At 48.6% G+C, this 27,954-nt stretch overlaps 1 protein-coding gene across 1 annotated transcript; it reads right to left on the bottom strand.

The window, feature by feature from the left end:
- Positions 1 to 276: 276 nt before the first annotated feature.
- On the bottom strand, positions 277 to 27,954 carry NMNAT2 (nicotinamide nucleotide adenylyltransferase 2). Its single transcript, XM_054384403.1, has 11 exons — positions 27,870 to 27,954; positions 6,159 to 6,247; positions 5,370 to 5,437; positions 4,628 to 4,706; positions 4,281 to 4,410; positions 3,492 to 3,572; positions 3,351 to 3,395; positions 1,891 to 1,967; positions 819 to 920; positions 511 to 578; positions 277 to 379 (listed from the first exon to the last, which is right to left on the bottom strand). The coding sequence occupies exons 1-11, from the start codon at positions 27,952 to 27,954 to the stop codon at positions 277 to 279; spliced, it is 927 nt and encodes a 308-aa protein (XP_054240378.1).

The following is a 27,954-nucleotide window of genomic DNA, read 5'->3' as shown; positions in this document are numbered from 1 at the left end:
ATCACTCTCTGCTGGTCCCACCACCCTCCCAGAGTATGAGGGGGAGAGTGGTTACCCCGAAAAAATAGACCAAACCATTCCCCTTGGGGTCGTGCCGTGGTTCCCTGGACATTGCTGCATGATGGAGCGTTGGCGCTGGCGGTGAGAGGCAGACACGGGCAGGAGGCCATGGGGTGGAGAGAGAGATGGAGACACGGACTGAGAGAGAGAAAAGAGTGATGGAGAGCTGTAGGCAGGTGGGACACAAGGGCTGTCTTGCTGCAGGACCTCCGGCGCTTAGCCAGAGGCGTTGATGTAGAGCTGGCTCTTGAGGATGTAGTCAATGACGGGCTGGCAGAGGTAATCCACAACATGTCCATCCCCATGCTGCAGGGCCAGTCTGAGGGTGCAGGGGAAGAAATAGGGTTCACAGCTTGCTTGGGTGGCACCTTGTTTTCCCCACAAATGGAGGAACTGCCCAGGGGCACCCCTCTCCCCACCCCATAGCAGGAATCCTCCTGCATGACCCACCTGCTTTTGGTGGAGCTGACGACCGACATGGGGTGGTTTGAGTCATCCTTCACCACCAGGATGTTGTTCTGCAGAGAGGAAAGAGGGAGGGAAGAGTGAAGGGCTGGCCCAGAAGTGGACATCTGCGCTGCCAGCACTGCCTGCCCTAGTGGCCTTAGGGAGCTGCTGCATGGTGGGCCCATTGCTCCTAGCAGCTGAGAGCATCTGGCTTCAAGACATTTTGTGCCCTGTGTCAAAGTGCACCTCTCGGTCAAGAGAGGCTGTGGGTCCTCCTTCAGCCTTCCTTGGCCAGGCATGCAGCCACTTACTTTGTACTTGCGAAGTATGGAAGAGTGGTTCATGATCCGGTCAGGGTCTGCTCCATCTCGGGGAACCACCACAATCCCAAACTCCCCAACGATCACCTCCATCTAGGAGCAACCCAAAAGGGAGGGAGCTTTACAACCATGCCATGCAAAACCTGCCACTGTCTGCCAGTCCCACTGCCCATTGAAACCTAGGCCAAGGTCAGGATTGGAGGTAGAAAATGAATTTGAGGCTATCTGGACAGTCTCCAGCAGAAACTTGGATTTATCAAGGTGTAGTGAGTGGTCTGTGGTGGATGAAATATATCCCACTAATAGATGTTGAAGTTAAGCTTTAGGAAGGGCTTGTCTTCATAGAAAGAGGGTGGCAGCAGCAGAATTTGCCCAAAGAATACACAACCTCTGCCTTGCTGGAAGACTTTATGAGCAAGATGGATGTGTTCGTGCTGACAGAAGTCTTGTCTTGGAAGACCAGAGTTTGTTCTGCTGGAGTTCGTGCCAAGGCTGGTGGCCAAATTTGCCACCACATGGGAATGGCTCCCATGGTCTCACCCATCTCAGGCCAAATGTGGCTCATCTGCAAGAGCTCTGGATAAGCAACTTTTCTGAGGTGAAAGCTGTTCACTGGGCTGTAAATGTGTCTCATTTCTCAAATTAGGCCAACTTTTGTAAGCCTCCCATTTCCTGTCTCCACCCCTCAAGCTGCTGGGACTGGCATCTACTCGATACTCCTCCAAAGGGATGAGGAGTGCAAGTATAGCTTTTGGAAATCCTTTGGGATCATCCTGCCTGAATCCTGGGTGCTGTCCTCTGCATGAGCGATGAGTGGGAGCAGGGTTTGGGTTTACAGGAGACACAGCTGGTGACTCGAGCAGAAGACACTGTCCTGCAGGCTGACCATGTGTAGAGGAGGTATGGGTCAGAGTTGGGATGGAAGAGAAGGTGGGGATGGAGGGCTCCTGCCATCCCATGGGACCTGAGTGGCTTTCAGAACTGCTGGGTATGGGAAGAAGAGGAGGAGGAAGGGAGCTTGGGGAAGAGGGGCATGGAGGGTTGCACAGCAGTGGTGACTCACATCTGCCTCATTCCAGAGACCAGGGATGCAGAAGGACTCCAGCAGATCACTGCCACAGAGCAGTAAGATGCGAAGCTCTGAAGGAAAGAAGTAGAGATGGTCAAAGGTGGGAGCAAACAGGGCTGAGCGGGCACCACTGGCCCCATCCCACCCTCCATTCCATTCCCCTGCTGGGGGATATTTTCTTCTGCACAGACTTTGGCCAATACAAAGCACACTAACATTTCTTTCCTGCAAGAGTGGTTGGGCATTGGATCAGGCTGCCCAGGGAGGTGGTGGAGTCACTGTCCCTGAAGGTGTTGAAGAAATATGTGGACTTTGGGATGTGGTTTAACGGCCCTGATGGTCTTAGGTTGAAGGTTGGACTCAATGGGCTTAGAGGTCTTTTCCAGCTGAAACAATTCTATGATTCCAAGATCCTGTGGTCCTTCTCGCATTCCTGCTGGGTCCAAACATCAACTACCTCCCAGCCTACTCTATGTCAGCTCCTCTCCTATGCTGCTGGGTGGTTGTCAGTATTGCTGCACACTGTCAAAGTGGGGCTGTGCTCCAGCTTTGGAGATGGGGCATCCCTGGGGGCAAGAGTCATTTCTCCATGCTGTGAGCCCCTACGAATTGCTTTGTGATCTGCTGTAGGGACTCCAGCTGTTCAGCAAGAGGAGATTCCAGGGGACTGCTCAGTGCTCTGGGCGTGGCTGTGTTTGCTTTAGCAAAGCTGAGGGTGAAGCACCAGAGGTTTTTCCTTACTCATCTTTCTCTCCCCAGGCTGGGACTGCTGCTTGCTGACAGCTTGCTGTCAGAGTTGGCTTTGCTGCTCCATAAGAAAGTCATGCTACAGGGAGTAACCTTCTGCTCTGACAGGACCATAAAGATTAATTTATTTCCACAACCACCAGAAGAAAGCCATAAACTCACCCACATGAATGGGAAGAGGCAACTGCATTTGAAGGTGCCTCTCTGTTTGGCATTTGTAAGGTGGCCAAAGCCATTGGGCTCCGTATGGTACCACTGCAAAGATGGGTGTTGTTGCAGGCTACATGTGAGCCAGTCCATGAAATGGGCCTCAAAACAACTGACAAGTTCCCCATACAGAGCCCTGGGTGATGTATGGTGATGCTGAGCTCAGCCTGATGGGTCTGACACCCCTATAGATCTTTCAAGAAAGGGGCGGCACCATAGCTGGCTGGGCAGCTGAAATCCCTTCTGCTGTCACGCACAAAGCTCTGCAAGTGATGAGAGAATGTAGGTAACACCACCATGGGAGGGCATGTTTGATGGCACTTGGGGTGACTTTCAAAGCTTAATGCCATGTTTCACCCCTGATTCCCAACAAGCTGGCACCAGGGCGAGATGGTCCAGCATCCGTCACTTGCCACTGGACTTGTTGTGAAGCTACTCCTGAGCTGCACAGTGCTGGTCCAGAGGAGCTGGAGGGACATGGAACAGAGCTGTGTACTCACCAATCTCCTCATATCTCATCACTGTCCCCAAGTTGGCATTTTCATCTGGAGAAGGGAAGCAAAAGAGGGATGCTCATGCCCAGCCTAGGACAGTGAGGAAATGTAGGAGCAAAGGTGATGCTGGATCTTTCTTCTACATACCCACAAAGGTGAAGCGCTCCATGGGTGGGCGAACGCAGCAGATCCGGCTCAGGCTTTCTCCCACCTTCCCCAGGATCTTTGCTAAAGGTGAAGAAGAATCAGAGAATCACTGTGGTTGGAAAAGACCTTTAAGATCATCAAGTCTAACCATTAAGAATGAAAATTAAACAGAGAGATGACAATGCTCTGTCAGACTGACCCACATGAATGCTTCAGCCACCCTGGTCCCATGAGATACTCCTACACCCAAGTGCAGGAAGTGCTTTCCACCACATCCATTTGAGGGCTTAACTCTCAAGAGTGCTACACTGTGAAGGGACCAGCTGGACAACTAAACTCACCAAAAACATCACAAGATATTTTGTTTTATGGGATTTAAGTAATGACCCCTCTTCTTCCCAGCTATTAGCTCCATGTCCTATATCCCACCAGCTTGTGGAGGATCCAGCCATGTCACCCCTCTCGCCAGGCACCCCCTGGGTACCAGGTACTCTTTCTCTTGGCTGATCTCGCTACCTGGATATCATCCAGCTGAAGTCCAGTGAGACTGGACAGCCATTTTAAGCTGTTCTTGGCTCCCCTTGCTGTGCTGGACTCTGACTTCTTCATCGCATCTCCACCCCACCCTGGGCTTGGTGCGTGGAGCCTGATGAGTGACCTGACCCAAAAATAATCCGATGAAACACTGACCCAAAAATAATCCGATGAAACACTGTGTCTAACTCTTGGCAGCCCTGGCTGAGAGGTGAGGATGATCATCCCCCTCTTCCCTACCCCACTGCCACCTACCTGCGGTGGGCTTGTTGGAGACGTTGTTGTTGTTCTGGTAGATGGTCTGTGAGGATTCGTTCTGGGGCTGGCCGATCACGGGGGTGATGGAGGGCGTGTTGACATTGGAGAGGATGCAGCCAGTCACTCTCTGCAAGGAGGGAGAGGTGTAACTGGAACAGTGCCCTCACCCCAGCTGCCTAGCTCCCACAGCTGTTATGACCGTCACACTGAGCCTCCAGGCTGAAGGTTATCTTTAGTGACAGGTAAGTCCAAGCTCACTTAAGGATCCCCAGTCCCATCCAGCCTCTTTGGGTGGACCTGGGACTAGCAGGGTGAGGGCACCCATGGCACAGGGGCTGCCTCACCTTCATCAGGTCACGGTGGTGCTCCAGCACGCTGCAGGTGGTCTGCCAGGTGTCCTGGTAGCACTCCCAGGGATCCACCCTGCAAGGAGCACAGCAAGGCAACAGTGTAGGCTGATGGCCAGTAGCTGAACCCTCTGGCTGTGCTACCTCCTCCACACTGACCATGAGAACAGTGCCCTGAGCCCATACTGTCACTCCCCTAGCTCTGCCATGGACCATGTCCCTCCATCCTGCTCCTCCTGATAGCTTTGGGGACATGAACCTGTGTCTGGGCACCTTTCCATTCCCGGTATCCAGCTAACCAGCTTTCATTTGACTTGGATGTCACTACATGTGTCACAACCCTCTTTCCTGAGAGCAGACCAGAAATGCTTCTGGTCCCACCTCAGCTGCCACATGGCCATGCTGAGAAGGTTTGGTCTATGGGGTGATGCTGCAGGTGTAGAAAGGGAAGGTGCCACAGCACAAGGCTGGGGTGGGCTGGGTGGCTTGGGGCCTTGTCCAGACGTCACAGATGCAGCAGTGGTTTGCAAGTCCCCATGAAGCCTTGAAGTGAAACCCTCCTTACAGATCCTCAACTGGACAAAGAGAGGAAAGCCTCTGGTTTTCCTTGGCTGGAAGAGGAGACAGTCTGTCCTGGAGCTCTAGCAGCTGGCAGCATATCCAATTTGCATGCAAGACTATCACCACTGTGCTGGGGAAGGGGCAGGAGCTGCTGGTGAGTGTAAGCTCTGCCACTCACCTGATCCAGTCAGAGGACTGGACAGCCAGTTGGCACATGGTCAGGCGGTGCCGGCTGGAGACCAGACCCTGCAAGAGAAGGGTGATGGAGGAATGGTCATGGAAGGCAAGCATCATGTCCTGGACAGCTAGGGCTTGCAAACCTTTGGGGGGGGGGGACAGACGCGCAGAATTCTCAGTTGGGACAAGCCAGAAGGACTTGTTTCTGGCCACAAAAATGTATTTAAGCTCCAGCTTGCTGGGGGCCTTGCTTCAGCCCCCATCCCACTCTGGTAAGTGAGATTTGTTCAGCACCACTGTGCTCAGCCTTGCGCTGCAGTGGGGCCAGAACTGGGGATAGTGATGTCTTGATGAAATTTCTCCAGCTTTCAGGAGAGGAGGAAATTCTTTCCTCTCCTAATCTGGATTTCCCCTTGCCCCAGGAAGTGCTATTAAAGATCCCTGTCTGCATAGTCACCATTCCCATATTAAAATCGGCTTTGAAATCATTAAAAAAATCCCACACCAAAACCCAACCCAAGGAGATGACCATCACTATTTTGGGTGAGAATGTTTCTTTTTGCTGCTCAGTACTTTGGGTGTTTATAGGGTCTTGCTGCAGTTTTTATCTAAAGACTAAATGATTTCATCCTCTCCATTCTCTAAGAGACTTTCTCATGGTCTAAGGCTGCCCCAAATGGAGGAAATCCATGAAAGGACCACAGGTGCAGCAGCATTGCCTAGTGCTTCCCACTGGCTTCAGAGGTACCATCCACATAGGTGGCAGGCAGGGAAAATGGGGACAACCCACCGTCTTCCCATAGGAGTCGTGCACAGGTGAGACAATGCCACCGATGACGATGAAGCGTCCGGTCTTGTGCAGGTAATCCCGGGCTCGCTCTGAAGCAGAGGACAAGCAAAAGAGCATAGAGGGGTTCAGTTAGACCCAGTAAGCCCCATAATACTCTGCTGACGCCTACCAGCTTTGCCCAGCACCCGTGGAGAAGCTCAACCTGACTTGGGCAGTCCTGGTTACCCAAGGGAAGGGCTGGCGTTGTCTTTACTGCCGTGCTCTTTCAGTGCCATCCTTGGCGATGTTGAGCACGGACCTCCCCAGAGACTCCTTGTGGGAATGAGGGTCGGTGAAGAAGGCAGGTCTGTAGCAAAAGCTAAATCTCCCAAATCTCCTTCAACTCCCTCTGCAGGGCACCAGAGGGGCATCCAAGAGCCTGCACCACCAATGAAAGTTGCTTGGCAGAGATGGGCTCTTCTGGCAGCCCTGGAAGAACGTTCAGCAATGGCAAGGTCAGTCATGGCATGGTGCCTGCCACAGCTCCCTCACCTTTGGTGCTTTCTCCCTCAAGTTTTCACTGCTCCCCACAACACATCCTATTATATATAGATATCAGTGATGTTGTCTGTGGTGCTTCCCCCAGGTCCTCTTCCTGCGGCACTCACCACCCATGCCCCAGCTAGTCCCTCAGCAGATGCATAGCCCTTAACACCACTCCCTCTCCGTGTCAACACCATGTGTTGTCTGTGCCCCACCAAGCCAAGAAACTATCCAGAGTCCCTCCAGCTTGATATGCAGTCTAGAGCTGCTACTCCCAAAAGGTGATGTTCAGGGATAAAAATGCTGGCAAAGAGCTGCTAAACTCCTGTGGGCTCCTACACCACGTTTGACCAACCTCCGCTGCCCTGGAGCACACACGTTTGTACCATGACGTTTCTCTTGAAGGCTCTGGGAAGATCTTCTTGTGGCCTTTCAGCACTCAGAGGGGTCCCTAAGAAAGCTGAGGACAGACTTCTTAGCAGGGCCTGTAGTGACAGGACAAGGGGTGATGGGTTTGAACTAAAAGAGGGAGACCGGAGAGAAGGAAGAAATTCTTTGCGATGAGAGTCATCAGACTCTGGCCCAGGTTTCCCTGAGAGGTGGTAGATGCCCCATCCCTAGAACCATCCCAGGTGAGGTAGTCTGGGGCTCTGAGAAATCTGCTGTAGTTGCAGATGCACAGGAAGGTTGGACTAGATGACTGTTCAAGGTCCTTTCCAACCCAAATAAACCTACAAATGCTACGAGGTGGGGAGCAGCCCTGCCTGAAGGGCTGGTGCCCTCCTGTGTGGCAGCAGCAAGGAGACACTTGCAGTGAACCTTCCTCTCTACTACCTGCATCCAGACCCATCTGGTACCTACCAAAGCTGATGCAAAGCTCTCCAGCCTGCGTGGGATGGCTTCTGCTTCCCTCAGTGGTAGAGCTGCATTATTGCTTGGAAATAAGCAGCAAAGCTAGCTCCTGTCTTCTGGGGAGAGATGTTTCCTCGTCCCAGCTGCTCAAACATGGCATCAGCTATTGGAGCACCCTACTAACTCATCTTTACCAAAGCAGCCACATTCCCATTTCCCCTCCAAATAAAATTTTCACAAAGAGAAATTAAGAGAAAAGAGGGGAAGTAGAACAGTCTGTGTTTGCCTGATGGGCACAAAGAGGAGCACATGTGGACAGTGGATGCTGCTGCACCTTGTGGAGCAGCTGTGTTGCACTGGGGCTCCTGGGCTTTTAGTGACAACAGAGACACCTTGTTGTCCTGCTGCTGGTTGAAAACTAGCCATAGGGTCATTCACACCTTACAGTGCCATGAGGTTGGGTTCAAGCACATGGGAGCAGCAGCTGAGCCCTGGACCACGGCTCAGCAGGAAGGGCAGGTGAGAGGAGAGCCTGGTGAGTGCAGATGTGGGGAAAGGGGCTTTTCCATGGGCACATAGATGGGTATGTTTCCCCTGCATACTTTCTGATCAAATGATCCTCTCTACCTGGTGGGGATGGGGTTGTACTGTTCAGGAAAGGATGGTTCTCTTGGTGGTATGTCTATTCTTTTCTTCCAAATGTTGAAATTTCTGTTAGGGAATATTCAGCTATTAGGTCAGTTAAAAGTCAATTATGGAACTATAATTGCTGTGAACATTTTTAACCCCCAAGGGCACTGAGCAGCCCCAGGTTGCTGTGACAGCCTGTGGGAGGTTTGCCAGCCTCAGTAAAACTTATTCCTCAGATCTCACCTGAAATCCTTCCCTGGCTTCCTTCCCAGCTTTTATGCCTTGGGCGTGCCAGCCCCAAGAGAGAGAGAAATGGGCTTAAATCATTTGATCAGTGCTTGAAGTAAAATTCAATTACCTGGATTAGATGTATGTAAGCTTCCTTCCCTTTGCTCAAATAGAATCAGAGAATTGTAGAATAGTTTTGGTTGGAAGAGACCTTTGAGATCATCAAGTCCAACCATTAACTCAGCACTGCCAGGTCACCACTAAACCATGTCCCTCAGCACCACATCTACACGACTGTGAAACCCTTCCAGGGATGGGACTGCATCACTGCCCTGGGCAGCCTCTTCCAGGCCTTGACAACCTTTTTGGGGAAGAAATTGTTCCTCAATGTCTAACCTAAACCGCTGGTGCAACTTGAGGGCACTTCCTTTTGCCCTATTACTTGTTCTTGGGAGAAGAGACCAACCCTCACTTTGCTCCAACCTTCTTTCAGGGAGTTTTAGAGAGCCAGAAGGTCTCCCCTCAGCCTTCTCTTTCTCCCTCAGCTGCTTTTCATAAGACTTGTTCTATAGACCCCTCACCAGCTTCATTGCCCTTCTTTAGAAACGCTCCAGCACTTCAATGTCCTTCTTGAAGTGAGGGTCCCAAAACTGAAAGCAGTATTCTAGCTGCAGCCTCACCAGTGGTGAGTACATGGGGACAATCACTGCCCTGGTCCTGCTGGCCACACTACAGGCCAGGATGCTGTTGACTAACTCCTGAGCTCAAAGGGATTAACATTAACAGTCCGATTCGAACTATATCTTTTTTTGTATTTGCTGGTTATTAATCTTCTGGAAACCATGTGATAGCTTCTCCAGCCATCAGTGGGTCTCACTGGGTTGGCAAGGAGACCAAATGTAGTGCTGGTTCTGTTTATCTGTGCTGCAAGTGGTACCCAGTGAAGCACTCTGTGGGGGAGCATCATGTAGAAAAATCCGAGGTTCTTGGGATTTTTTTTTTTCCACATGGAGAAGGACACTTGACTTTGAACCAGCATCACAAATTAAAGCAAAAAACTCCATGGGTGGTGGGATTCTCATTGCAGCCCACCACCACAACCCTTCATAACCACTTGTCCAGAAAGCCGAACAGTCACAAAAATCCTTTCTTCTACATTCTGCATTTTATAAAGAGGAATTGGGGGGTACCAGCAGCACTTCTTTCTTTCCAGTGCTCTTACTTTTATTGATGCTACTGGTTTTCTTGTGGATTACTTCAAGGTTAATCTATCAAGGAGAGGAGGGAAAAAGAAGTGTCTTTTTTTTTTCCTCCTGACTGTGCTCTTTCTGGCACCTTTCACAGAAATTGTATCCTAGGACCCTTCTAGATTGAGAAACAAAAAAGACTGCATAGGATATGTTACAGAAAATGGCATCAAGAGACTTTTACAGCAAAAAAAGAAAAAACTGAGCCATAATGTTGAAAGAGGAATTAAAAGGAGCAAGGAAATGTGTTTGGCTGAGCCTAGAAACCAAGGAGGTTCATAGGACAAGAGGAAATGGCCTCAAGTTGTCCCAGGGGTGGTTTAGGTTGGATGTTAGGAACAATTTCTTTCTTGCAGGAGTGGTCAGATATTGGAACAGGCTGCCCAGGGAAGTGGTAGAGCCTCTTGACCCTGGAGGTGTTCAAGAAGCATGTAGATATGGCACCTAGGGACATGGTTTAATGGTCATAGTAGTGTTAAGTCAGTGGTTGGACTCAATGATCTTGGAGGTCTTTTCTAACCAAAACGATTCTATGATTCTATAACAGGAAGGCTATCCTGACTGCCTTGGAAATACACAGAAGAAGACAACTGAAACAGAGCAGTTGCCACCATGCAGGGATATAATCCAGGCTTGATGTTTGGAAAAGTCAAAGCAAAGCCTCCCTGATGCATGAAAGCTGGGATTTTGGGTGTGCAAAGGAGCCAAGATCAGTGGACCAGTGTGTACCATTATATCATCATGCAATTTAAAATGCAATTTAAAACAAGGAGGAAATTTCCAAGCAAAAAAATGCTACTGAATTTTAAACAAACACATCAGGCACCTCAACATTTTTCTTGGTGTGAGGGGCCCAAACCAAGGTGTGGCCTCACCAGTACTGTGCACAGGGGTAAAATCACTTCCCTGGTTGCCAGGGGCATCTCTAATCCCATCTGGAAAGGAGCTGTGCTGCTTGTGGTGCCAGCACCTGGCAGAAGCAGCCACCCTCATTGCCAGGAGGCAGAGCACTCGAGGCAGGTGGCGCTCTGGCTGCAGTGTGGCACAAGACCGTGGCATTAGTTTGTGTCCATACTGCAATCATGATACTCCATTTAAAGCTTCATTTGTTGTCTTTTTCAGATGGAATCTTCTTAGTCTGATGCACTTTGCAGTGGCTACGTGGGGAAGGTGACAGGCAGCCATAACCAAGCCTGTCAGAATGAGTTAGCTCATGCAGCCTTCAGCCTCATCCTCTGCACAAGGCAATGCAAAACCACTTTAGCTCTTTTAAGAGGTCATGGGGATCTTGGTGGTTCAGTCCCTGCCTTGGGCTGAGGCTGCAGTGCCTCCTGACAAGGCATGTTCTCCTGGAATGTGCAGGAGGAGGTGTGGGTCTCAGCATCTTGAAATGATGTGGTCAGCAAAGGGGCTCCACGTAAAAAGCTACTAGGAGTTGGGCAGCAAGTGCAAGGAGATGGGATGGAGGTAATGGCTGGCACCAAAAGGGCAAAGAGAGTGAGTCTTCTCCTGTCCTTGGGTTTCTTTCTGTCCTTGCACCTCCTTCTACCTTTAGATCTTCTGCTGTCCTTGGTCTTCCAAGCTGAAGAAAGCAGAGCTGTGCACAGCATGAGGCTTATTTGACAAGCTCCATGTCCAAACATGGCCCTGGTCATTCTGAGTTTCTGGAAACAGGATGCTGGGTTTGGTGGATCATCCCTTTGAACTGCTGCAGCTGCTTGGATATCACAGTGCTTCCTCCAAACCCCCAGGTCCATGCTGTCAGGAAAGACCTATTTTTACAAAATTTGTCCTGTTTTCCATGCAAAATACATTGTTTGTTTGGACCAGGTTCATGACACAAATAACCTACCAGTGATGGACCCTGACAGGATATGCACTAGTTCACTGGCAGCATGCTTGTATGGTAGAGAGCTTTCAGCTATGGTTTCCCAGCTCCATGCCTCTTGGCACAGCACCTCTGCAGGGGCTAGGGGTTGACCTTAGCCTTGACGTGCTTGGAAGGAAAGGACAAGAGTGACACATAGATCCTTCTTAAGCACTGGTGACACCTCACCACTGCTTCAGCCCAGCTTTACTCATCTTCTCTATAAATGAACTTCAAATATTTTTGGCTGTCCAGCAGGTCTAGGGATGTTCTCCTCCATCTCTATTCTGCCCTGGTGAGACTACACCTGGAATACTGTATCAAGTTTTGGGCTCTCCAGTTCAAGAGAAATATGGACCTACTGGAGAGAGTCCAATGGAGAGCTATGAGGATGGTTAAGGGACTTGAACATCTCTACGATGAAGAAAGACTGAGAGACCTGGGGCTGTTAATTCTGGAGAAGGAAAGTCTGAGAGGGGATCTTATCAATGTCTATAAATATCTGAATGGTGGGTGTCAAGATGAAGGTGCCATTCCTTTTTTTTGGTAGTGTCCAGTAATAGAGCAAGGAACAATGGGTACAAGCTGGAACACAGAAGGTTCCACCTAAACATGATGAGAAATTTCTTTATGCTAAAGGTGTTGTATCAGTGGTCCAGGCTGCCCAGAGAGGTTGTGGAGGCTTCTTTCTCTGGAGATTTTTAAAACCTGTATGGATGCATTCCTGTGTGACCTGCCCTAGGTGATCCTGCTTTGGCAGGGGGGTTGGACTCGATGATCTCCACAGGTCCCTTCCAACCCCTACCATTCTATCATTCTTGGGAGATGCTGGTGAGGAAAGACCAATTAGAGGATATGGCCCAGGGCTACAAATGTGTAAGTGATGATTTTGCCTAGAAGGACTGAAGAACCCATCCCTGCTTCCCCCAGCAGGAAATCAGTGCTTATTTGAGAGACATTTCTTTTTGGCAAGTCTCACTGACTGTATTGAATCGCAACGTTTTGGCTCTGCTGGCTCTGCTCCACCACTCAAATTGACGCTAATGAAATCAAATCTTCCTCAGGTTCTATTTTTCAAGGTGTAATTTCAAATTCTATTTACTTTGCCTTGGTACCTGCTTCATCTGCACCCCTAAGGCTTCCTCTCTCCTCCTACATATGTTTGGGTTTTTTTTTTGCAGAGGAATGCCAGTGGCCAGCTCTGATTTGTGCTCTTCTCCCCATGGGGGATTGAAGCTGCAGCCTGCTCACCCTCTGCGCCAGCCCCCCCAAAACACACAAGAAGTAGCAAGGGGTCAAGAAAGTTCTGCAAGGTCTTATCTGCTCTTCCTTGTGAGCTGAGCCAGAGGAGAGTGCTCAGCCATGAATGATCATAGAATCACAGAATGGTTTGGGTGGGAAGGGACCTTCAAAGTCCAACTCCCCTACAGTGAGCAGAGACATCTTCAACTAAAGCAAGTTTCTCAGAGCCCCAGACAGCCTGATCTGGAATGGTTCCAGGGATGGAGCATCTAACCACCCTCTGGGCAACCTGGGCCAGTGTCTCAACGCTCTCATCACAAAGAATTTCTTCCTGATATCTAGTCTAAATCTCCCTCTTTTTGTTCAAACTCATCAGGCATGTACACTGTACCACTCAGCATGGTGTCATCTGCAACCTTTCTGAGGGTGCACTTGATCCTTGTGTCATTGACAGAGATACTAAACAGCACTGGTCCCAGTATGGAGCCCCGAGGGACACCCCTTTTCACCATCCTCTATCTGGATAGCAAGCCAACGACTACTACTCTCTGGATGCATCCATCCAATCAATTAATTAACCACCTGACAGTCCACCCATCCAATCCATTGCTCTCCAGTTTAGAGAGAAGGAAGTTGTAGGGAACCGTGTCAAAGGCTTTACAGAACTCCAGGCAGATGACATTCATTGCTCTTCCCTTGTTCATTGATGTAGTCACTCCATCACAGAAGGCCACCAGAAGGTTGGTCAGGCAGGATTTGCCCTTGGTAAATCGATGCTGACTCTCTTAAATCACCTCCATGAGCCTTAGCAGACCTTCTAGGAGTATCTGTTCCACCATTTTCCCAGGCACAGAGGGGAGGCTGCAAGGTTGGTAGTTCCCACAGTCCTCCTTTCTACCTTTTTCTCTGGAGAAGGCAGAACATTTTGCTGGGTGTCTCACTTCCATTAGAGCAATTTGGCCTCTGATGTCCTTGGCTGGGAGATGGGACACAGCCATGAGGTGCCCAGGGCAAGGCAGGCACTTTCCCACTGTCTAAAGTACTGTCTCCTGCAGCGGACAGTGGCTCAGATATGCCAGCACTCTTTGTTTTATTCTGGAGCTAGCAGCACTTGCAGGACTAAAATGTTGCTTCCTACCCTGAGCCCAACCCAGGCAAGGAGCCAGGAGATATTCTCAGTCTAATTGAGTGGTGTCCATGGGTGTATATATAAAGATTTTATTTTTATATATATATATATACACACATACACACACATATATAACTCCGAAAGCCAAATAATGGATGTATTGATTGGAGATGTCCTCATCTCAGAGCCCAGTTCCCCCAGCCCTGCCTCAGGGCCACTTCCTCTTCCCCAGCCTACAGCCACACCTTGAGCTGGGGAAGCCACTGGTCTTCCTGGAGAGACAAGAGGACATTTCTACTAGAAGAACAAGTCCAGGTTGCTCTTCAAGGGAGGTTTCCCTTTTGGAAAGGAGCAGGAGGAAGGGCAGAGATTGGTTCTTCATCATGAGATTGACTGTTTCTAAGGAGACCGCATTGCTCTCTACAACTACATGAAAGGAGGTTGCAGTGAGGTGGGGGTTGCTCTTTTCTCTCTAGTTATCAGGTGACAGAATGAGAGGAAATTACCTGAAATTGGGGCAGGTTGGAGATTAGGAAAAATTTCTTTCCTGCAAGAGTGGTCAGGCATTGGAACAGGCTGCCCAGGGAGGTGGTGGAGTCACTGTCCCCGAGGTGTTCAAGAACCATGTGGACATGGCACTTGGACACAGTTTGATGGCCATGGTAGTGCTGGATTGATGGTTGCACTTGATGATATTAGAGGTCTTTTCCAGTTGAAATAATTCTATGATTCTGTGATCTCCACGTGTCCCACAGTCTGTCCTGCCTCAAGCTCAGTGCATCTTAGATTATCTCAGTAAGATTCCCAGCAGACTTTTGATTGGTACAAAAAAATCCCATTAAGCCCCCTAAATGCTTAATGGTTTTCCTCTCTGAGCTAATTGTTCAACAGTCCATACAGCACCTGAGCATTGTAGAAGTTACAAAGTTGGAAGGGACTTCTACTCTCAATGGCTTCAGTCATTGCTGCATGTTTGTTTTGATGGCTTTTCATGTGCACAACAAAGCACTTAACCACCAAATATCTTAAGGCTCATGGTGGAAGCAGAGGCTGTGAAAGGCTCCAGAGAAGAGACACTGCAGCACTTGGCCTTCCACTGCCCAGCCCATCAAGGCCCCTTCCACCAGTGTCCAAATCTGAGAGCTGCCTGAGTGATGATTAATGAGATTCCTGCTATCACCATCTGTTGACCACTCATGTCTTCATGGCAGAAAAGTGATATTAGACATTTAAAGCAAACAAACAACAACCAAAAAAAAAAAAAGGTTGAAGACTGAGTTACAGTAGGCTGACCTACAAACAGCAGAGCATGGAGACCCAGAAAGGTGGGGCCTTGGCAGAGGACCTGGCTGGTCTCAGGTCAGCTGGGTCTCTTAGGTGAAGCCATGGAGGAATAGCCTCTTTGATATCATTGGAGTTTAAACTGAAGACATTCTATTTTCCCCTCTCTTTTCAGAACTGGAGTATTGCAAGAGGTGGTGCATGTAAGAAGGCACATAGGAGCCCTGGAAGAAACCCTCCAGCTCCCAGATATTGAGAACAAGCATTTGAGGAAGAGCCTGGCAAAGCAACCCAGGCCAAAGCACTTTCCCCCATTACAACATGTAATGTACAGTAGGCAATGCATATCAGGTGAGCAACAAGCACAGGGAGCTGCTTCTTGAGTTGAAGATGGCATCAGTTCCTGCAGGCAGGAACTGGATCTGCTTTTGTGTTAGGCAGGGGGTGAGCACAGCGCTGTCACTCTCACCACTTCTAAGGAGAAGCAATATAGTTTATTGTCCAGAGATCTCTACCCTGGTATCACAAGGAAAGAAGGAACATCCTCAGCACCTTGCTGGGTCTCAGCTAAGTCCTGCCAAGGTGAACAATTCTTCACATGGTATTTGACATTCAGAGCTACTGCCTGGGCTTCATAGAGGTCTTGAGGCTGATGAGGTGAGGGTAACATCTAACCTGGTAAGAGCAACTCTTATCAGATAAAAATGGATTGAGAACATGGCTTCAAGTGAAGAAAGACGTGTTTGGATCTCAGCACCAAAACACCTTGCTTAGAAGCCCTCAGAGAAGGATTAAACATCTCTAGGTAAGAGGAGTGTTTGTATGCATGGTACTGAAAAGTGGAAACTGAGATGTTGTACACCTTTCCCTGGCTGGTGCATTAGCTGGCTGCCACATAAGTCAGAAAGGGCTTTGCAAGCCATAGCATGGTGGAGGAGAATGAGTTTTCCCCTTTCAGTGTAGGACTTGGTTTTTAGAGACAAATGTGCCAAAATGTGCACCTGCTAGTGCTTGGTGTAGTACACCCCTTTGAGCAGTTGGATTTAGAACCACAGAATCCCAGCATGGTGTGGTTGGAAGGGAACTCTGGGGATTACACAGTCTAAGCTGCCTGCTAAAGCAGGGTCACCCACAGCGGGTTGCCTAGGATCACAATGTCCAGGTGGGTTGGAATCTCTGCAGAGAAGGAAATGCCATAACCTCTCTGGGCAGCCTGCTCCAGGGCTCCAGCAGCTCTACAGCAAAGAATTTTTTCCTCAGGCTCAGGTAGAACCTCCTGGGTTCCAGTTTGTGCCCACTGCCCCCTGTCCTGTCACTGGGCACCACTGAAAAGAGTCTACTCACAGGTCTCCCAGCTTTCCCTCCTCAGACTGATGCTCCAATCCCCTCAACATCTTTGTGGCTCTCTGTTGCATTCTCTCCAGTATTTTCTTGTCTCTTTTGAAGTGGGGAGCCCAGAACTGGACGCAGCACTCTAGATGTGGCCTCAGTAGGGCAGAGCAGAGAGGCAGGAGAACGTCCCTCCACCTGCTGATCTCATTTTCGTTAATGCACCTCAGGAGACCCTCATGCCCTTGTTGAATTTCATGAGGATCCCCTCTGCCCAGCTGTCTGGGCTGTCCATGTCTCATTCAATGGCAACACAGCCCTGAGGTGTATCAGTCCCCATACAAACCAGGGCAGTGAGCACCACAGTGACTGAGCCGGAAGAAAGCGATCAGAGTGATTTCGGCTGAAATCCCTCTCTCCTGGAGGGTTTTGGAGGCTGACAGCTCTCCAGCTGGTGTGAAGTGATGTAAACGTGCTGCCTGTGGTAAAGAGACATCCATTTGTGGTGTGAATCTGACCCAGAGCCGGTATTCAGTGGCTGTATTTCAGCTTTGACAAGGGCCTAAATATCAGGAACGAAAAGAAATTGTCTGCAAGAAAAGAGGAGGGTGTTCAAGCAGTCTCAACTGCTCTGTTTGATTTTTATCACCCTGGGCCCAGGACATGGGTAGCAGCAGAGACTGGCAAATACTTTCATTATCCTGCTGCAGTAGGAAGTTTTTCACAATAAAGGAAGCTCTTCACAAAGAGGAGGTTCTTCATAATGTGGGCAGCCAAATACTGGAACAGGTTTCTCAGAGATATGGTGGAAGCCCCATCCCTGAAGACATTCAAGGTCAGATGTGATGGGGCCCTGAGTAATCTGACCTAGTAGCACATGTCCCTGCTCCCTGCAGGGGGGTTGGACAAGATGACCTTTGAGGGTCCCTTCCAACCCGATACATTCTGTGATCCTATGGTCTTCAATTTTGCTTCCATTAGGATGCAAGTGGCATGTCCAAAGTAGGACAGGCACTTCAGTGTTCATGCTTGGGGAGGTCTTGGTCCCCATCTCAGTCAGCCACAGGCTGGGAAATCAGTGTCATCCACTGCCTTTTTCTTTGAACATGGAGAGGGAAAAAGTCACCCAGGGGATTTCCAGGCTTGTTTTCCACTGCCCTACTTTCTCCACCAAGCGCTGTGTTTGTTTTCACTCCCAAGCCATTGTAGCACATCAAAGGCAGAGCTTTGTACACCCAGTGCTGCTCCTCTGGGCTGATGCGCAGCAGGATCACAACCTACCAGGAGTGGAGGCTTTACAATCCCTGATTTCCCAGGGAGCAGCGATGGGGAACATTTGCCTGGTGGCTCCTTGCTGGTCTTGGATTACCTTTACATGGGGCTGACCTCCATGCTGTGAATCTGCCCCATGACTTGGCTTGTTGGCAAAGCATCTGAAGATGCTGACACTGACAGGGATCTGTGTTGGCTGAACCAGGACTGCCCAGGCAGAAGGCATCTTGTCTACAGAGATGCAGGAAGGTCAGGGGGATACTGGTGCTGGCATGGGGTAGCAGAGGCAGCCACGGCAGTGACAGCAAAAGGATGTCATGTTCCCATTACTGCAGCTGTGTCTCACCCAGCTCCATATCTCAGTGAAACTTTCCGTCTTTGCAGATCTATTCCCAGATCCATTTTTCCCACCAGAGAAGCATCAAGGATGTCTTTGCACAAAGGGACTAGAAATCAAAGCCATGCCCGCCAGCACCCACAGCCCAGCTCACAAGATCTTACTGGGAAAACTGGATTTTCCTACTTCCCTTGACCATAAACCGTAACAGAATATGATGTCCTCAGGGAAGGCTTAAACCCAGTTAGAGGCTGCTGGATTTTCAATGAAAATAGAAATCTTCATAGAGCCAAGCCTGGGCAAGTTCTTCCTTGCCTGGCTCACAGACAGGATCTTCTCCAATCCCATGGGGAGCTCCTCTGTGTTTGCCTCCTACTCCAGTTTCAAACTAGACTTATCTCAGTTCATCTCCAGGGGCTCTTGAAAATATATATTTCTAAAGGCCATGGGTTTTTCCATTCCCAGAACACAGATTTAGCAGATTGTTGCTGGTATGACCAGGCTATGTCCTGCAACTCAGGCTTACTGAAGGAAACTAGGAGATGCTGGAAAGGGAGAGGAAAAAATCATGCTCCTGACATAGGTTGTTGTCTCCAGGCATGACTGCAAGCAATGTTGCTTCAGGGAACAAGAGCTGTGCTCTGAACCTGGTTTGGTTTCAGGGCTGTGATGGGCACTACAGACTTTGTCTGGCTTTCTCCAAGAAAGGCACCCCAAAAATCCAGCCCTACTTGGCTGTGCACTGGTGGCACCACAGGAGAACTTGGATTCAGGGGTTATAAATGCCAGAGAGGACAGGTTCATCTCAAAAGCCAGAGGTGCCCTGGCTTTATATCCATCTTAGGTTAAGTTTTCTGGCTTGGAGGTTGTCAGGTCATTCTGTATCTGCTTTGAGCTCCCTGGTCCCAGGTGGGGCTTAGGGTTAGCATTAAGGCTAAGGTTAGGGATACTTGTGCTGCATGTTCAACACGGCTGGACTGTTTCTGCTTGCCCCTTGTGCCCTGGCCACAAGTGGTGGTATATAGTCTCAGCCTCAGCTCCAACGCACCTCTGCCTTCTTCCTGATCTCCTCTCAGCCTCCTTGCTCTGCTGGCAGAAGTGGTTTTTGCTTTTGCAAAGCATGCAAAAATAAGGTCTACAAGACAACTGGGGAGGGACTTTTTATAAGGGCATGTACTGATAAAACAAGAGGTAATGGCTTTAAGCTGAAAGAGGGTAGATTTAGCTTAGATATTAGATATCATAGGTCCCTGTGAGGGTGGTGAGACAGTGGCATGGGTTGTCCAGAGACATTGTGGATGTCCCATTCCTGGATGTATTCAAAACCAGGTTGGACAGGGCTCTGAGCAACCTGGTCTAGTAGGAGCTATCCCTGTCTATGGCAAGTGATTGGTTATGAGATGATCTTTATGGTCCCTTCCAACCTAAACAATTCTGTGATTCTGTCTGCTGCTGGGATTCACAAAGCTCAGCCTAACCATGAGCTGCTCCTATCTATATTCCCCATTGCTGCAGTACCTGACACAAACCTACAGCAGCCTGGCAGGGAAAGATGAGATGTGAGTCCCCCTACATTGCACCACTTGGGAGAGGTTAAATGACTTGCCCAAGGTCGCAGGAGAGATGTGAGCTTCCACTGCTGGGCTTTGGCATTCAGCTAGTTGATACCCTCAGATTTACACGGGCTGCTGTTAGAAAGCATTAGTGAAGACAATGCGGGAGGTGTGAGCATCTTAGCAAGAGCAGAGAGATTTTAAATAGCAGCAGGGTCCCTGTTTCTTTCTTGAATGAGGTTGTAGGACTGGATTTCTCACTGCTGGGTTTGTTTATAGTCACTGGAAGCAAGAGAAAGTACATGGCATATTTTGAAGGGTGGCATTGTCATAGAGACAATGTAGTGTCTCACAAACCGTAATAAATACTGCTAAATATTTAAGAGCTTTATAAATATTTTAAAAGACTCCCTGAGTAGTTATTGATGGAGTTTAATCCGGTGCTTGGGAAAGCTCCTCCTCTCTGTGGGTCGTGAAGTGGAGATGAGATGTTTGAGATGTAGGAAGCTGATGATAACAGCCTTGAGAAAGAATGTATAGGGTGCAGTGATGGGAACATGACATTAACTGATATACTGGCACCCATGGGTGCTGCAGTCCTGCTGGTACTGCTCTATCCTCACAGCATAGCAGCCAAGAAACTGCAGTTTCAGCATGTTTTGGGCAAATGTTGGGAGTGGAGGCGTGTAGGTGACTCACCCAGCACTGCACAAGGCTGGGCTGACTGGTTTTGCCATCTCCTACCGCTTTGAGCCAGGAGCACCTGGCCAGGCTGGGCATGTCTTGCCCTTTCAGACCCTTACTACTCATGAAAGATTTTGGCCATTTGCTGTAATTTCAGCAGCCTGGATGTCAGTGGAAGCTCCTCTGTGGTGTTGCAGAGTCCAACCAGCATTAACTTAGAAAGCTGCTGAGAGGTGAGCACAGATGCTACAACTCCCCATGTCCAACCAGCCACCCAGGGTGTCTCTCCTGGTTTTGCTCCAGGTTGAATCCTTCCTGCTGCTGCTCTGCCTGTGCATCTTAAGGGGAGCAATGCCAAGGCTGAATCCATGCTGCCCTCCTGGAGTCCGATTACCCACCTCTCGCTCCATCGATCGCTCTTGCTAATTACGCATTCAGATTTCAGCCCAGAGATGAAAAGGAAAGCAAGGCAGCCCTGCAGAGGCCCTGACTTCTTACTCATGTTGCAGGCAGCAAAGCCTTTCTTGAGCTCCTGATGAGCTTTTGCTAGATGGGGTGAAGTGGGGGTGAATTTTGCTTCTAGTCATTTGCAGATAGTCACATTTAAGTGCAAGGGGAAAGGGTGAACTGTCACTCTGCTTACACATTTCTCCCAACTCCATCCCAACCAACGATGCTCTCATTAAACTGCCCTGCAGTTCAGTCATCTCAAGAACAAAATAAAATAAGAAAATGTGGAATTCAGGACATTAAAACAACGCACCAGAAACAAAAGCCTCAGCTCCTGCCTCTTCCTTCCTCTTTACCCGCAGAATCATAGAATGGTTTGGGTTGGAAGGGACCTTAAAGATCACCTAGTTCCAACATCCCTGCAATGAGCAGGGACATCTTGCACTAGACCAGGTAACACTCTGTTGCTTCATCCCAAGACCCTCTTTAGGTGATGCAGCAGACCCCAGTGCTGCTTCTCTACAACGATTGTGTGGAGTAATCAAAGAGCAGCTCACAGGGAGCTTTAGGTGCTCATATTTTCTTAGGAAGCCATGTAACAGTTTTATTTTTGATGGCAGAGTCCTGTTTTCCATCAGAAATGTTTTTTTTTACCCAGCTGTTGGTTGGGATATAAATTCCCTTTAATAACAGGTGCATGTAGGATATAGGGACAATTTAATTCTAGTTAGACAAAAATGGTGAGGAAAGGGAAGATGGTGGAGATTTGCTGGTTTTCAAGATTCTACAAGCTGTTTTCCTGCACAGTTCCACAATCCTAGCACTGCTTGAAATGCAATAGGTGGGAAAATCTATGGCCAAACAGGTTTAAAACATCTAAGGTACCAAGACTCCCTAGAAGGTGGCCACATCTGAATGACATCATGAAACCCATTTCTCCAATGCAAGCAGACCTGGAGCAGCTCATCAGTCCATAAACCAGCACTCGGGAGATGAGACACCCTGGATACAGACAAACATGACAGATTTGATTAAAATCACCTATTTGCTTGATAGTGCCCCAGAAATAGTTGCAAAAAGGGCCAAGTGTCTCTGGCAGAGTCCCTACTCTTTCCCTGGGAGTCAACCAAACTCCTTCCTCTGAGCCCAGCATCCCCATAGCCCCCAGCATCTGTATTGCTGGACCTCATGGGCACCATGTAGCAGGGAGTGGTGAAAATGGGTTGAGAGTATCTTCTGCAAGGGCATGGAGATCCCTGATAAAGCTCTGCTAATTCCAGAGCTGGAAAGGAGGGTGGAGATGTGTCAGAAAGGGTTGGGTTTGATAGGAGATGAAGCTGTGTTAGGCTCCTCTCGGAGCTGGGCAGGAAAAAAATTGTGTTGGGCGAGCAAGGCCATTTTCTTGGTGCCAGATATTTGCACATGCAATGATGGGCTGAGGAATTTCACAACTTTAAAAAGCCAAGAAAAAATGTCTTATTAGCCAAAGTGGAGAAAGTGGGCATTTACAGAGAGACCTTTTCTTCTACAATTTAAGAAAAATGGATAAAAAAGCAAGTAGAAAAAGAAATCAATATCGAAACAATGTGTCTTGACAGACCTGATACCATCTTCCCCCACCAAATTTCTCATGTTTCAGTTTGCAGAAGTCATCAGAACAACCTTCCTGTTGTCACATGTCCATGGGACAGCACAAGCCTTTTCCCCTGCAGAACTACAAAGAAGCTCACTCAGCATCTTACTGCCAACTCTAGCAGTTTGTTGGCCCCTTCTTGTATACTGAAACACCAGGAAGGAGAACCACACAAACCCTAGAGCCTCTGACCTTGCGTGGTGATGTCTTTAACCCTGCTAATTTCTCCCAAGACCACCTTTAAAATTAACTACATATTTTGGTTTGGGTTGGATTTTTAATTAAAAAATAGTTTCTACCTTGCTCTGCAGGGCTGCCCTTTGGTTTTCATGCTTGGAACCTCAGGCAGGAGGAGGACATGTTTGTGCTGGAGTTCCCTGAGCAGGGGCAAGGTGGAGAGATGAGGTAATTGTCAAAGCAAGCAGAAGTTCATCAGCTGGAAGAGCACCAGCACAGGCTTTGGTGCATTAGCAGGACTGCGTGGATTAGGTTTTGATTTTGACATTAGTTGCTTGGCATTTGTCCTTCGGGTGGCATTTTTTACACAGGCAGGAAGCTGTAGGTGAACTGTGGTGAAGCCAAGATGGAGGAAAATGTCCTTTAGGCAGCAAATGTCTCTGCTAACAGTGATGTGTCTTTCCATGTGACCCTAGCAGTTTGCACTGAGATGCTGAAGCCAGTGTGGGGACATCTCAGAGGTTTCCCACCTGAGCTGGCTGCAGTGGAGAAGCGTTAAGCATTTAAACATCTCAGTATTTCTCCAAGTGTCAGCAAGAACCTCAAGTGGTTTGATTTTGGGTGTGTGCCAGCCAGGGTAAGCAGCTGGGCTTCCTGGTCCTAAACAGTGGTGGGGGTTTATGTTGTCTTAGTTTTCTCCAGTTATTAAGATTTTTTGCATGGAATCTGTTGTTCCTGTGCCTCTTTATGATACAAATGAACCTTCATTTCTCACCAATGTCCATGTCAAGCTTCAGAAACAACCTCTGCCCTCTTCCCTCTTGTCCTCCCCTTGACACTGGCATCCTAAACTGCCTCTCATAGTCACACACAGCTAGAAAATACAACTTGAAATTGTGACTCAGAACATACATACAGCTTGAAGCACATTTGATACCACAAATAACTCAATGTTTTCAGGACTATGTGGGTGTTTGCCTCAACCCCTTGGTATGGATGGCTGTACAGCAACTGTATCTCACCTACTTTTTTATGATATGTCTTCTGTTAACAATTAATTTATTCTGCATATTAATTATTTTTTCTGTATGCAGACATGGAACAGCTTCATTTGCTGAGGCCCAGTGACCCAGCCTTGCATCTGTCAGAGGATGGAGGAAGCCGTGTTGCAGTAAGTCCATCTCCTCACTGATATGAGGGTCAGTGGTGCGTTGCAGTTGCAGTTCTAGAGTTGTAGCAAGGATCTTAGCTTTCTGGGAACCCAAAGATAACAGTGGCACTGAATCTTAATCTTACATGACTGGTGGAAAAAAACAATACAGTGGGGAACCTGTCCCCCTGCTAGAAGAGACTTCCAAATAATTAATCCATCTCCTATTCATGCAAAAATCCTATGGGAAAAGGTTGGCTTTTGGCCTGAACAAAACATGGTAAGATCCATACTGAGAAAAATGATGGTTGGCATATACCAGTGCAGATCTTATACTTTCTGTTGGCTTAATTAGTGCCATGTGTTAAATAGATAAATTGTATCTCTCTGCATTCAGCAAAAAAATCCTCCTATCGGGCTCACGAAGCCCAAATATTTGTCTGGAAGAGAAAGACAATATTTTTGCACAAATTCAGCTGTTTGAAAGGCAACATTTACAGGCTGGAGTACTGTTTTGGTTGGACTCATATAGCACAGAGCTAAACGAGTAACACAGATTTTGGTTGAGATTCCCATGGCTTTAGATGATTATTCTTTTAGAGTTGGGAGGGAGAGTTCCTCAGGCAAAAATGAGCAGGGATTTAGAAGCTAAATTCTGTGTCCTTTCTTTGTAGAATTCTCATTTGTCCCTATCGGGTGTCTCAAGAAGTATATTCCCGGATCACCACAGGACATGTGCATAGAAAATGTCCAGACCCAGACATCCAATTTGAGCTAAAACATGTCTTCCTGAAATAGGTGTAAGTCTTGATTTATAGCCTTCAGGGAATGAAGAATCCATCAAAAACTCAAGTACTTTTCCCTACTTCTTAAAGAATCACAGAATTGTTTCGATTGGAAGAGATATTTTTAAGATCACTGTGTCCAGCCATTAACCCAGCAGTGCCAGGTCACCACTAAACCATGTCCCTCAGCACCACATCTACATGGCTTTTCAATCCCTCCAGGGATGGGGACTCCACCTCTTCCCTGGGCAGCCTTTTCCAGGGCTCAACAACCCTTTCAGGGAACAAATTATTCTTAATATCCAACCTAAACCTCCCTGCACAACTTGAGGCCATTTCCTCTTTTCCTATCACTTGTTACTTACGAGAAGAGACCTACCCCCACCTGGCTGCAACCTCTGGAAGGTCTCCCCTCAGCCTCCTTTTCTCTAAACAACCCCTTATTTGGACCTGCTCCAGCACCTCAATGTCCTTCTAGTCAGGGGCTCATTGATTATTTTCTCTCAGACACACATACACCATATTTGTAGTTTGAAGCTGTGTGGTATCTAAACCTGCTTCTGGCATCTCACTATTCCTTCCTCTGCTGAATAAAGGAGCCCCTTTCCATCACATACCACACATCCCTCCCCCAGGCAGATATGTAATGTTCAAGTTGCTTCTGTAAGGATGGATCTAGACTGAGCCTGTCTAGACTCTTGCCACAAAGTCTGGCTTCTGGAGCTAATGTAATTCTTCTTTCTCTGTGAAGGGTTGTGCTAACACTGTACATGAACATAGTAGAACCTTTCTTCTGCTGCTTGACATCCCCCTGCTTCTATCTATCAAGACTGTGCTTGCTGCTTTATTTACAGCAGCACAGAGGGCTGCATACAATCACTCCTCAGTCCTTGACACAGTCACTGCTTGGCAGAAGACATTTCCCCATTGTTTATACTTGATGTGTGTTCCTCCTTGCTGGACATATGACTTTGCATTTGCTATCACTGTTTGAATAAGCTCTTTTTATCAAACAACCCGAGGCAGACAGCTCGACAAACTCATTACCAGCATTAATTTTTATTCTGCCCACTTTGGGGTTATTTGGCACTTTTTACCAGCAGGGATTATATATTTTCCTCCAGGTCATTGATAAAGACACTGAGCAGTAGTTAGTAATAAAAAATACCTCATCGGGAGTCTACTAAACACAGCCACCTCATGCCAATATCTCAGTAATCCTCATTCTCTGTAATAAATCCTGTTACTGGTTTTTAGTCCACTGAATATGGGCCACCTTGATATTTTTAGTATTACTTTTCTTGATCAAGATATCACCCAGGACTAAATAATGTGGATTTCAGAAATCTGCTTTCTCAGTATTTGCTTCTATCAACCAAGTTCCTGTAATTTAATTGGCAGATTGGTTTTATTTTTAAATAGACTCATAGATTCATTGAATGGTTTGGGTTAGAAAGGACCTTGAAGATAATCTGGTTTCCACCCCACTGCCATGGATAGAGTCATTCTCCACAGGAGGAGTTTGCTCAAGGCCTCACCTAACCTGACCTTCAACACCTCTACTAAGAGGGCATCCACAACCTCCCTGTGCAATCTGTCCAATATCTCACTACCCGCACATAGAATGTATTTCTAATATCCAGTCTAAATCTATCCTGATCAAGCTTCAATCCATTCCTTCTCATCCTGTCACAGCAAGCCCTTGCAAAAAGTCCCTTCCCAGCTTTGTTGTAGGCCCCTGTCATGCACTGGAAGGCTGCTATAAGGTCTCCCTGGAGCCTTCTTTTTTCAAGGCTGAACAGCCCCAACTCCATATTTCATCTTGTTTTTTGTTGTTCACAATTTCCATTGCTTAAGAAATAGGATTTTGCCAAGTTTCAGGTCTCTTGGTGCCCAGGACTACATTTTATTGGTGTTTATGAAATGGAATAACATGATCATTTGCATTAGAAAACCATAATTTTCTAGCCTGCTGCCCAACTCGTTATGGCCCATGAAAATAAGGTCTTATGCAGAAATACACCAAGCTGGTTTCAATTATTTTTGTGCTTAGAAACTCCTGTATAGCTTTCAGAATCCCCAGGGGTTCATCTCCAGCTGTAGCATGAGACCTTTAGCATCTGCTCTCCTGTCTGAAATCTCTGATCAGTCAACGAGGATAGTTCCTCTCACTGCACTTCAAGAAGTGATGTTAGAGGAGCTGATCTTCCTACTCCCATTTTATTTGGTGGTCTGCAGTAGATGCTTCAACCTTCCAAGGACTCCCATGCCCCAGCTAAGTGGCTTTTTGTGCAGGGATCTCCAGGCATTTCAAGCTTTACCCAACCCGTCAGTATTTATGGCATGTCAGACTGCCTTTAACAGAGACTGCCCTTCCTCCATCCCTCTCTCCCTCCCTCTTCTCTTGCCTGAGCAGGCTGTAGCAGTGATTCCAGCGTCCCTGTCCTTTGGAACAGCTTAGGGATACTCAACAATATCAATCATCTCACACAAACAGTGCCGATTCCTTTGACCCATTATCAATCTAAAGGTCAGGTATTCTAATACTTTGATTTACGTGATGTTTTTCGCTCAGTTCTGCCATACCTGGCTTCAGCAGCTTAGCTCAGTCCCTCCCTCCCCAGTTAGAGGGGATATGAAAGTGCTGCAGCGACTGCAGGCTCCCAGACCCCATAGGCAAGAGGCAGTGCACAAACATTTGCCAGGAACCTACGCCAGGACCAACTCTGGGTGCGTGTGTGGGGTGCGGGGTGGTGAGGAGGTGCAGAGAGTGTGTGTGGTTGGGGAAGTCCCAGCTATCTCAAGGGAAGCATACCCCAAAGCGGGACGCCAGCCCGGACGCTGTGCCCGCGGACCGAGGCCCGGATCGGCCTCCGCCCGCCGCGCCTTCAGCACCGCTCGCCGAGGACAGCGCCCGGCGGGGGCGGCCCCAGAGACACGGGAGCGGGGCTGACCCCCACCCAGTACCCCAGGTAGAGGGTCTGACCTCTTCCCCCCCCCACCAGTACCTCCCAGGAGAGGGAATGGCACCCCCCGAGTACCTCCCGTGAGCGGGGCTGACTCCCGCCATCCACTATCCCCCGGCAGCGGAGCTGATTTCCCCCCTACCCCCCCGCCCCCACTACCTCCCTCAAGCGTGGCTGACACCCCACCCCTCAATACACCCCAATGCCACACGCACTCCTCAGGATGCAGCGCCGACCATCCCCCTCCAATACACCAAACAAATCCCCCGGGAGCTGCCTCCACATCCACCCCCCTCACCCCCCCCCCCCGCCAAATGCACCCTAAACATTCCCCTTCTCCCCGCGCAGTGCAGCCCCGCCCCACCGCCAGGACTGACCGAACATCTGGATGTGGCCCCTGGTAATAGGATTGAAGCTGCCGCAGGCCAGCAGGATAACGTGAGTCTTGGTGGTCTCCGTCAT

The sequence above is a fragment of the Indicator indicator genome, chromosome 10 (genome assembly GCF_027791375.1).
Source record: "Indicator indicator isolate 239-I01 chromosome 10, UM_Iind_1.1, whole genome shotgun sequence".
Taxonomy (NCBI): domain Eukaryota; kingdom Metazoa; phylum Chordata; class Aves; order Piciformes; family Indicatoridae; genus Indicator; species Indicator indicator.
This window is presented reverse-complemented; position numbering and strand designations above follow the sequence as displayed.

Excerpts from the sequence above, each read along its gene's own strand:
- NMNAT2 (XM_054384403.1), bottom strand. The coding sequence starts at position 27,954 with ATGACGGAGACCACCAAGACTCACGTTATCCTGCTGGCCTGCGGCAGC. Across the intron at positions 1,968-3,350 it reads GATGAGATATGAGGAGATTG|AGCTTCGCATCTTACTGCTC; the intron begins GTGAGTACACAG and ends TCTTTCCTTCAG. Across the intron at positions 579-818 it reads CCATACTTCGCAAGTACAAA|AACAACATCCTGGTGGTGAA; the intron begins GTAAGTGGCTGC and ends TCCTCTCTGCAG.